At 39.1% G+C, this 12,170-nt stretch overlaps 1 protein-coding gene across 1 annotated transcript; it reads left to right on the top strand.

The window, feature by feature from the left end:
* The first annotated feature begins 2,475 nt into the window (after positions 1-2,475).
* On the top strand, positions 2,476-10,817 carry LOC102294371 (GTPase IMAP family member 8-like). Its single transcript, XM_014331444.2, has 4 exons — positions 2,476-3,601; positions 7,195-7,248; positions 7,651-8,808; positions 8,932-10,817. The coding sequence occupies exons 1-4, from the start codon at positions 3,583-3,585 to the stop codon at positions 10,257-10,259; spliced, it is 2,559 nt and encodes an 852-aa protein (XP_014186930.2). The 5' UTR covers positions 2,476-3,582; the 3' UTR covers positions 10,260-10,817.
* The last annotated feature ends 1,353 nt before the right edge of the window (positions 10,818-12,170 follow it).

Genomic DNA, 12,170 nt, shown 5'->3' with positions numbered 1-12,170 from the left:
CCCAGCTACATTTCTGAAAGAATGCAAAAGCATTGACATATATTTTTCCTTCCTACAATAGCCCGACGGGCAGGGAAGAGATAGATTTTGGTAGCCCGACGTCCCGAGCCCTGATTGTATTTGGTTTCACTTCCCCTGTCCTGTCATTAGATTCATGCGTGTAAGCTTCCATGTGTGGTCACTTCCCTTAATCATCCCTGTGGGTATTTAGTCTTTGTGTTTCATTCATTCTTTGTGTCGTGTTGTCTGTGTTACCACCCTCCATGTCTTCACGGCCATAGTTGTCACAGTCTTAGTCTTTGTATTCATAGTCATAGTTTTCTGAGTTTTTATACTTGTATCTCAGTATTGGTTTCCCAGTTTACTTATAGTTTGTTTCGCCACTGTGCTTTTGCCTTGTTTAAACTCAATGACATCAGCCATAATAAAGGCGTTTAAACCCAGTTTTGTCTGTGCCCACGCCTGGGTCCTCATTCACTCACACACGGTCTGCCACAACAGCCCGTGACATTAGGAGTCAAATTCTGTGCAGTTGCCAGTTTCAGAACTTCATTTAGGTGTTTTTGTGTGAGCCTGGAACACATATTTGTTTTGTTGCTGTTCATTACAGAAAAGGCTTGCTCACAAAGGGAATTAGTTCCAAAAATGCAACAAGCCTGTCATTTTGGAGTAATATGGTAAGAGATAGCACGGGCCCAGTCCACCCCGACCTTGTCCAGAACCCTCTGGGTCACCCACAGCCATTTTTCATCCACAGCGTTTTTTAATATTAGGCCATTTTCACTGTGTTGAATAGAATATAGCCAAACCTTCCAAACATTTTTTTTTTTAACTTTAGAATTGCAGTCTGAGTTTATTAGATTAGCTTAAAGTGGCTAAGCTACAAACCGCAATCCACTTGAGGTCCAAGAGCCAAAAAACGCCCCATTGAAACCATTATAAACGCTATTTTTCACTGCAAAATAATTACCGTTAATGTGTTCGTCATGTCTGCACTTTCGGTTTCATTTTGGACTAGGGGCCTTAGAATTGTAATTTTTTTTATTTGTCCACCGGGTGGCGCCCTTGTTTCACATTTGACGCCTGCTCGAACATACAACTTTTCCAGCGGGCTGCTCGAGACAGACACCCGGGAGAGGCAGACTCATTCCCGGCGTGCAGCAGCAGCTTGGCCGGCTGCTCGGGCGGGACCATTTTCTGCCCTTAGGGCTTTTAGAGGGTGCATTTTTTTTTTAATCAACAGAAAATTATATATTTATTTTCACGTGGTATCGGACGTGTGTGCTGGAGACACGGAGACCCAACCAGTATGCCCCGGGGCTGCTCGAGACAGACCCGCGGGACAGGCACTCCTCCCGGGGTACAGCAGCAGCTTGGCCGCCTGGGGACCATTTTCTGCTCCTGCAAAAAAAAATAAAAGTGGATCGAAATGAATGTTGGTGCCAATCTTTGGTCCATCTAAAGGCCTAATTATAATAACAATCAAATATTACTTCAAATGTTTTTTTTGGAAAATATTTAGTTTTTTTGTTTTTTGGGGCTAAAAAAACAGGGTGCTCGTGTAATGAAACTGGGATTTAAAGGGTTAAAACAACGAAAATATAATTAAAACTTTATATGAATATTTCAGGGAGAAGTAGTTTTAAAAGACTGACCAATTTAAAGTGAAAAAAAATATGAATATATAAAGTTTTTATAGCACTTTTTGGGGAATTGTCCTTAGGCATAAAGGTGGATGCATTTTTTTTAATGTGCTCCTGCAAAAAAAAAATGGCAGGTCAAAATGAATGTTGGTGCCAATCTTTGGACCATCTAAAGGCCTAATTATAATAACAATCAAATATTACTTCAAATGGTTTTTTTGGAAAATATTTAGTTTTTTTGTTTTTTGGGGCTAAAAAAACAGTGGCGCTCGTGTAATAAACTGGGATTTAAAGGGTTAAAACAACGAAAATATAATTAAAACTTCATATGAATATTTCAAGGAGAAGTAGGTCTAAAAGATTGGCTAATTTAAAGTGGAATGAAATATTAATGTATAATCTTTTTATAGCACTTTTTGGGGAATGTAGCATAAAGGTGGATCGCATTTTTTTTAATGTGCTCCTGCAAAAAAAATAATGGCAGGTCAAAATGAATGTTGGTGCCAATCTTTGGACCATCTAAAGGCCTAATTATAATAACAATCAAATATTACTTCAAATGGGTTTTTTTGGAAAATATTTAGTTTTTTTGTTTTTGGGGCTAAAAAAACAGTGCGCTCGTGTAATACAACTGGGATTTAAAGGGTTAAAACAACGAAAATATAATTAAAACTTCATATGAATATTTCAAGGAGAAGTAGGTCTAAAAGATTGGCTAATTTAAAGTGGAATGAAATATTAATGTATAATCTTTTTATAGCACTTTTTATGGCATGGTCGATTTTTGGCTCTAGGACTTCATAAGTGGTACTTTTTCTAGGACACTCCAAGTTAAGACAGTTATAAATGTCATCGGCACCAATTCAATGAATTCCTCTGTGACAGTCAGTGTCTCGTCAACACCACGAATGAATATGGCAAGTTAAGCAACATCTGTAATATCTGTGTGCTCATCAATCGCAACTGAAAATGCAACAAATGACTTTGTGCTTAATTTGATGACCAAATCTTCAGCAAGATCTGAAATCCTATCTGCCACAGGCTGATGTTTGCAAAAGCCTGTGGCTTGTCGGAGCACCCAAGTTCTACACAGCAAGCACATCTTCAAACTCACCATCAAAGCACGGCTTTGAACCTGACGCTGTTTTGCTGAAAACCAAGTAAATAGCTTTCACTGCTGCTTCACCGATCTCTCTGCTATGAGTGAAAAGTGATTGTTGTTTCCTCAAACCTACCAGCAACTCGTTTATCTTCTCTGTTCTCAGTTGTTCTTTTGTTATATTGTATTGTCTTGTACTATGATAAATCTTATAGTGCTGCTTAATATTATATTTTTCTGTTCTGTGAACACACCAAACACACAGGCTTCATTTACCTCTGAGAATAAATAGGAACTGGTCCATTTTTGTTGAAATACTCAACACTCGTTCACTTTTCTCCTTTTTGATGAAGATGTTTATAAAAGGTTTCCATGAACAGCACCATACACTTGACTTTCAAGCTGCATGTGTTTCTATGGCTTCAACGAGCTTGATACTTTTAATAGGATAGTGACACACCCAGAGGACAGATCAGGAATAACATAGTTTTTTTTATTTATTTAGTTTTATTTTAGTTTTTAATATTTAAAAAAGAAATCTGCAACTTTTCAAAGGCATCATGCAAACCGGATTGGAGCATTCAGAAAATAAAACTTAGATATTTGTTTTAGATTTAACAAATCTAAAACAAAATTTCAGCCAGGACAACCACAGTCAAAATGAGATTCATATGCATGCATATGTGCAATTTATATGTAAATGCCTATATATATTATAACATGTTATGTTACCTAAATGGACCTAAGTGGATGTTATTTCAAATAGTGAATATTTCATGGCAATGAGACTTCTGTATCTTCTGCCTGTAGTGTCTCTGATGTTTCCAGCTGATTGACACTATGGCAACTGCAGCATCTGGTGAGCAAATTCTATTACTCTGACTAAAATCCTGTCTCTTCACACTGTTGATATAATTAGCATAGAGAGTATTTCTGTGGCCCAATGTTTACTAAATATATAACTTCACAATTAATTTTTTTTTTTTGTTTTTGCCATAACTACACGTTTAGAGAAGTCTGGAAAATGTATCACTTTCTATGTCTTGATGCATTCTCAATCATCCAGGTAAGTAAATCTCCAAAAGTTGATCCTGTTCATCTGGACGTAGCATTTTGTGGGAGAAACATTTTGTCACTCATCCAGGTGACTTCTTCAGTCTCAGCTGACTGTACATTTCAAAGCCCTGATCAAAGAGATGTCATTATGGAGGCAGATGAAAACATGGTCTCATACGACGTTACATCTCTCTTCACTTGCATCCCAGTCACTGAAGCGTTGGAGGTAGTTTGTAAGAGATTACAGGATGACCCCAACCTCAGCAACAAGACCAGTCTCAGCATCGACTAAGTGTGTTTGAACTGTGTCTTCATTCCACCTACTTCACATAAAAGGTCAGTACTACAGGCAGAAACATGGGTGTGCCATGGGCTCACCAGTTTCACCCATCGTGGCCAATTTGTACATGGAAGAAGTGGAAAAGAGGGCTTTGCGATCCTACCCTGGAACACCACCAAGCCACTGGTTCAGATATGTGGATGACACCTGGGTGAAAATCAAATCTCAAGACGTTCCACAATTCACGGATCACATTAACTCGGTGGACCGACACATCAAATTCACCAGGGAGGATATGAAAAGTGGCAGGTTAGCCTTCTTAGACTGTGAGATTTCCATCAGTAATGGGGGACATCTAAAAGCTGACGTGTACCGTAAACCTACACATACGGATCAGTATCTAAGGTTTGACTCTCATCATCCACTGGAGCACAAACTGGGGTCATCAGGACGCTACAACACAGAGCGAACACCATCCCCACTGACACAGCAGCCAGGGAGGCAGAAGAACATCAAGAAGGCCCTGAGTAAATGTGGTTATCCCAGCTGGACTTTTGTCAAAGCTGGAAGGCTCCTAAAGAAAGCTCCAGCCGATCCAGGAGAGAAGGACAACCGCTAGAAAACCTGTAGTGATCCCTACGTGTCAGGAGTATCGGAGCAGCTGAGACACATTTTTTCTAAACACCGGGTCTCTGTGGCTTTTAAACCCCAAAACACGCTGCGCCAAAAACTGGTCCACCCCAAGGATCGGGTCCCCCGACACAAACAGAGTAACATAGTGTACGCTGTTAAGTGCAGGAGGATTGCCAGGATTTATACATCGGGGAAACCAAACAACCTCTGGCTACAACACAGAAGAGCCACCTCGTCAGGCCAGGACTCTGCAGTCTATTTACACCTACAGGCCAGTGGACACTCTTTCAATGATGAGGATGTAACATCCTGGACAGGGAGGAACGCTGGTTTGAGGGCGGAGTCAAGGAGGCCATTTACGTGAAAAGGGAAAGACCATCTCTGAATGTAGAGTATAAATTGTTAAAATGTGGAGGATTTTTTTGTTACAAAACTGCTTAAATCAAGAAACACAAAATGATGCTTGTGAAACTAAATGGTAAATGGCCTGTATTTGATATAGCGCTTTACTAGTCCCTAAGGACCCCAAAGCGCTTTACACATCCAGTCATCCACACATTCACACACTGGTGATGGCAAGCTACATTGTAGCCACAGCCACCCTGGGGCGCACTGACAGAGGCGAGGCTGCCGGACACTGGCGCCACCGGGCCCTCTGACCACCACCAGTAGGCAACGGGTGAAGTGTCTTGCCCAAGGACACAACGACCGAGACATTTTGGATCAGCTGAAGGCTTTTCAGTGAGTTTTTTGGACATCCTGATAATAATGAATTACAGTCGTCCAGCCTGGAAGTAATAAATGCATGAACTAGTTTTTCAGCGTCACTCTGAGACAGGATATTTCTAACTTTAGAGATGTTGCACAAATGGAAGAAAGCAGTCTTACATATTTGTTTAATATGTGCTTGTTTTTAAATGTATTTGTCTGTACATATGTGTTAGGTTTTGTATTGTTGATTGTCATTTATGCTTAGAAATATTTAACCATATATGCTTAGAGGTGTATAATTAATTGTGTAGTGATAGGATGTGTGATCTTTAGCAGGCTGCAAAGGCTTGGTGTGCATTCCCACGGAATGCACACCTACATCCTGGGAGCATGGGAGAGGTCGTACCTTGTCTTATTGTTTTATGGTAGGATAAACGTGGCTATATCTGTTTTAGGCTAAGTGCCTTTTGTTTAGATGAACTGCTGGACTTCCAGACCAGCAGGTTTAGGGAAGTCATTTATGGGGTCACACTCTGACCACAACACCACACACACAACACACACACACACACACACACACAAGGCAAGGTACTCTTTGTGTTGTATGTAGACGTCATATGTTAATGAACCTATGCATATTCATGTAACCTCAATAAAAGAGCAGTGTTACGGGGAGAGCGACGAGAGCAACTGGGGTCAAGCGAAGGAACGGCGTTTGTCCGGTTCTCTCCCGTGCACGAGAAACATGAAGAACTTTGCCTACTTGTGTCTTGCTTGCTGTGTAATTATATTGTCTTCAACGTTCCAGCGAATAGGTTCAAGCTACAAACCTATCAATATGCATATTTAGATTGTTAAAATACATTCACAAATGTATCATGATTTCACAAATATTTGTCCGTTATTTGAAAGATTGAACTGTTAAATTCAAATGTAATGCTGTGGAAAAATATATAAAATGATTCGTATAAACTTTTTTTACATCAAATAATTACTATTATTATTGTTATTTAAGGCGATTGTGGCTCAAGAGTTGGCAGTTTGCCTTGTAATCAGAAGGTTGCCGGTTCGAGCCCCGGCTCGGACACTCAGTTGTCGTGTCCTTGGGCAAGACACTTCACCTACCGCATACTGGTGATGGTCAGAGGGGAATTATAAAGTGGAATTGTAAAGCGCTTTGAGGGTCTCATAAAACGCTATATGAATGCTATCCATTATTATTTAAGTATTATTATTCATATTGCCGCATTCATTGACCTTGTTTATAGGTAATTTCATTGTTTAATCAAATTAAATTGTTCCTAATTTAATGTTTAAAAGCACTTGAAAAAATTAACGTTAAAGGGATGGTTGGCTCAACATTGCTCTGACTTTTTTTCAGCCTGGCTATAGTGCTGAAGAGAAACCTGGGGTTGTTATTAATTAGGAACTGTGTCTCCTTGGGTCCTACTGTAGTTGAATAAGTCTGTAATGGGAGTACTGATGGCTGCTTCAGAGGCTTGTATCAGACAGATTCTCAGGTTTTGGAAAGAAGCTCCGACACTGAACTGGATAGTGTGTACTGCATGTTTGATAAATATTATTCAATAACTTATTATACAAATTCCCTGCATACCTAACTCTGTGTCAGTGTCTATAAACTGTTTTTGTTCTGTGCTGTTTTGAGAATTGCAAGAAAAGTAGTAGGCTGTGCCTAAAGACCAGCAATGTTCAGATTACATGTAAATATGCCAGCTAATGCTGTTTAAATTTGTTCATCTTTATCTTCTCAGATACTCATCCTCCCCGGGGACGCAGCAGTAGCTTTGATTTCATTCCACCAGAGTGTGAGTCAAACTGTGTTATTCTGGAGGTTGTGCTATTTAGTTGATACACTATAGGAAACTGAAATGCCTGAATATATTTAATATGTGTTTAGCTGTCATTTCTAAACCTGAGTTGAAGGTTGTTCTGCTGGGGAACAGCTGTTAGGAGACATTTAAATCTTAAATCTGTTCAATTTAAATCTGTTGTGCCACCAGTTTCTCAGAAAAATCCACCACACCATCCTCCATATCCACTTTTCTGGATCGAGGAAATACCATTTTTATATTCAGCTGTATATGAACACAATTTACATCACACATAAGTAAATAAAATAATCACATCACATTTTAACCAAAGTATGAAAACACAGATGACGTCAGCTTCCGATGCATTTGTTTTACTTTTCTTTCTCTCTGTTCCAGTGTCTGATTTCAGGATTGTGTTGTTGGGGAAAAGTGAGGACAAGAAGACCAAACTTGGTAACATCATTACTGGTTGTGAAAGTTTTCAACACCAAAAACAATCCCTAAAAATGCAATGTGTGGCCTCCTGTGGAAAGTGGAAAGGAAAATCATTAAGAGTGGTGAAAACTCCCGACATGTTCGGTCTGTCTGAGGAGAAAATAAGACGAAAAGTGAAGAGCTGTGTGAGTCTCTGTCCTCCTGGACCAAACGTTCTGCTGCTGCTAGTGAAACCTTCTAATTTCACTGAGGAGAACAGAAAAAGTCTGAAGTTCATCCTGAGTTTGTTTGGTGAAGATTCCTTTAAACACTTCATTGCCGTCATAACCAACAGGGATGAAAATAGCGAATCTGTAAATGAACTCCTTAGAGAATGTGGAGGAAGACACTACAACATGTACAAAGGTAACTGTAGATCATTAATGAAGAAGGTTCAAAAGATGGTAAATGAATCCAGTGAACCTCCCCGGCAGAAACGAGAACCCCCTTTAAACCTGGTTCTGTGTGGGAGGAGAGGAGCAGGGAAGACGTCAGCAGCCAAGGCCATTTTAGGTCAGACTGAGCTTCATTCAGCCTCCAACTCATCAGAGTGTGTTAAACATCAGGGAGAGGTGTGTGGACGTTGGGTTTCCCTGGTGGAGCTGCCTGCCTTGTATGGAAAACCTCAGGAGGCAGTGATGGAGGAATCATTCAAGTGTATCTCCCTCTGTGATCCTGAGGGTGTCCATGCCTTCATCCTGGTCCTACCTGTGGCTCCCCTCACTGATGAAGACGAGGGAGAGTTAGAGACCATCCAGGACACATTCAGCTCTCGAGTCAATGACTTCACCATGATTCTGTTCACTGTGGACTCAGATTTTACAGATCCAGCTGTTCTTAGCTTTCTAAAAGAAAACAAGGACATCCAGGAACTCTGTAAGAGCTGTGGGGGACGGTATTTTGTTCTCAACATGAAGGACAAACAGAAGATCCCAGAATTGTTGGAGACTGCAGAAAAGATGAGACTGCGTAAAGATAAACTAAGCTGCTATACAAAAGAAACTTTTGGAAATGCCACAATAGCTCAAGTTATAACTGCGCAGAAGGAGAATAAAGCACTAAAAGCTGAACTTAAATCCTGTAAGTACACTTAGACTAAATACCTGTTTATGCCATATATAGTGATTCACTTATATTATAATGTTTTGTTTTTTCTTTCTTCTTTAAAACTAGTTTCTAAATCCAGCTGTTCTTATTTTGTAGATGAGGATAAACAGAGCAGAGACCCTCTCAGGATTGTGCTGATTGGGAAGACTGGCAGTGGAAAGAGCTCTACAGGAAATGCCATTCTAGGAGGAAAGGCCTTTGAAGCCATAGCAATCCAGATGTCACTCACCAAACGCTGTCAGAAAGCACATGCTGAAGTGGACGGTCGTCCTGTTGCTGTGGTCGACACTCCTGGACTGTTTGACTCAACTTTGTCTCATGATGAAGTTCATGAGGAGATGGTGAAATGCATCAGCCTCCTGGCTCCAGGACCACATGTCTTCCTTTTGGTGATGCAGATTGGCAGATTCACACCAGAAGAGAAGGAGACACTCGAACTGATCAAGAAATTCTTTGGAAAAGATTCTGAGAAGTTCACCATCTTTCTCTTCACAGGAGGAGATACACTGGAACATGAAGAGCAGTCCATTGAAGAGTACATTGAAAAGGGGTGTGATGATTATTTTAAGAAGCTGATCTCGGACTGTGGAGGAAGATACCATGTGTTCAATAACCATGATAAAAAAAGCCAAACACAAGTCAATGAGCTGATAACAAAGATTGACACCATGGTGAAAGAAAATGGAGGCAGCTGCTTCACCAATGAGATGCTGCAAGAGGCTGAAGCAGCGATACAGGAACAACAGGAGATGATCCTGAAAGAGAACGAAGAAGCGATGAAGAGAGAAATGCAGGAGCTTGAAAGAAAACAAGAGGAAGAAATAAAGACAGAAACTATAAATGACACAGAACTGACAGAAAAACAACTTCGTGGAATGAAGGGGAAGATTAAAAAAGATGATCCACAGAGAAAGAAAGAAAATGAAATGAGAGAAGAAGAGGAGAGGAAAAAGAAAGAGGAGGAAAAACTTCAACAAAAGAAATGGGAACAAGAAGGGGAAGCTTTGGAGGAACAAATCAGGTCACCAACAAACAAGCCGGCAACTGATCAGAAACTGGAACAGATTAGAAAAGAAATGGAAGAAAAACGCAAATCCTGGGAGAAGGTAAGAAAGGAGTGGTGGGAAAAACGACATGAAGAAAATGAACAGAGACGTCAAGAGGAGGAAAGGAGACATAAAAAGCTTCAAGAAGAGTATAAACAGGAGAAGAGAAAATATAAAACGAGGAAAAAACGATACAAAAAAGAGAAAAAAGAATTAGAGGTAAAGTACAAGAGAGAGATGGAAGACATTAAGAGGAAATATGAAGAGGAAGCGAGAAGAAAAGCTGAAGAATTCAGTGAATTCATAAAGAAATACAGCGGAGCTGTTCCTTTACAACCAGCAGCTGAAGACTTTCCTAAAACCTGCGCGATCCTGTAACAATCCTCTGTAACTGGAAACACACACTGACACGAGGAGACTAAAAAACTGATGATGATTTATGAATAGTTAAGTTGGGTCATTTTATTGATGTAGATGAGCTTATCATTAATTATTAGGAAACGATGCAGCTTTTATTTTTATTTCCTCTGCTTTTCTCTCTATATTACAAAATATGTTTTGTTTCTTTTACATTCATGAAGCAGATTTAACCAAATTATATCATAACTTTTTTTAACAAACCATAAAGTCGGACGCTTTATTTTCCCTTCGTGAGTTTAATTTTTGTTGTTCTGTTGTGTAAATGTCCATCACTCTCGTTAAGTGTATGTGATCATGATTTAAACTTTATATTCTGCTGTTTATCTCACACAGCGCTAGTACATTCATTGATTTGTCATTTAAACCGAATGTTAAATACCTGTACATGTGAAAATATGATGATATTATTATTTTCTGCATCATTTGTGTTTTTATTTTTGTATTAGATGTAAAAAGACAACCAACAACTTTAATTACTATTTTTACAGGATCTGTGATAACGTGGTTTTAAAAAATAAATTCTTTGATCTCTAATAAATTCTTACATTATATTAATGAACATTATCACATTAGGAAACAGAAGAAAATTTCTCATCTGAGCTATTTCAGAACGTTTCTCTTGTTTATTTTGTTTCTGTTAGCTCAGGGTTTCCTTCATAGAGGAATTGTTGCTGACCAAAAAGAGGTTTTAAGAAGTCAGTTTGACTTTTTATTTTTTTTTTTAACTTTGGTTTCTTTGTTTATTTCCAGGTTTTAAAAAATGCATATTTTGAATGTGAGATGATAAAAACTCAGTTTTGTCTCATTTTTTGCATGAGTGTAATCATCTACCAAAGCCTCACTCTGAGCCACAAAAGCCTCGTCATTTTAAGTTGTTCATATAAAACCTTCAGTGAATATATATATATAAGAATCAGGGTTATGAACTTTTTCATATATTCCCTTCCATTGTATACAGACTGGTCTGTATTGGCCAAGACAACATTGGCTTGGAAAAAGCTCGAAGAGGAGACGAGCAATAGCAGTAACACACTGCCCGAGGCTTACTTGTAACAAATAGAAATACATACTTTCAGTCACAGCCGCTCATCCAAGTACTCCTTTCAAGCAAATCTAAGGATGCTGTACTGCACTGAGACTGGAGGTCACTGGATATCCGGTGATATCCAGTGAGCAGCACTTCTCTGGGTGAAAATGCCTTGTTGATGTCAGAGGACAATGGCCAGATTACCTCAAGCTGATAGGAAGGTAACAGGAACTCAAATACCATAAACAGTAAATCCTCTTTTATACATGTCACTCATATTATTTTAAGCAGCACATTGGATGAAATAACATCAGCACCAAGTATCTCTGTGAACGAGCTCCTTCAGGACTGATGGAAGAAACTACAATATGTTTAGCAAGATTGAAGATTAAGACTGAAAACACAGTGCAAGAAAACAAAGAAATATTCCTCATCCTCACACATCAATATTGATACAGTATTATCAAAAATAAAGTTTGAGTCAGTGAAAAAAGACATTTTCCCCTTTTCAAATATTATTTAATATAAATAAATAAATAAATAAGATAAATTAAACACTTGTACTTCTCGGGCAATTCTTTCAGTGTAGGAATTTTGCAGAGTGTTCTCTAATGAAGGGAGTTTGTCTGAATAAAAGACAGACTGACATCCAAACAACCCAAATAATTCTTTATTTAAAACATTCAGGAATAATGATGTCAGAGGAAGACTAAATGGTCTAAAATAGCATTTCATCAGTTTCATCATAGTAAGCATTGGGGAAACAAATCAGCAGGTACAGAGAAAGGTACAGTGGGGCAAAAAAGTATTTAGTCAGCCACCGATTGTGCAAGTTCCCCCAC

This window comes from Haplochromis burtoni, unplaced genomic scaffold (genome assembly GCF_018398535.1).
Source record: "Haplochromis burtoni strain Fernald_Lab_line unplaced genomic scaffold, NCSU_Asbu1 Contig_2483, whole genome shotgun sequence".
In the NCBI taxonomy this organism is placed as follows: Eukaryota; Metazoa; Chordata; class Actinopteri; order Cichliformes; family Cichlidae; genus Haplochromis; species Haplochromis burtoni.
This window is presented reverse-complemented; position numbering and strand designations above follow the sequence as displayed.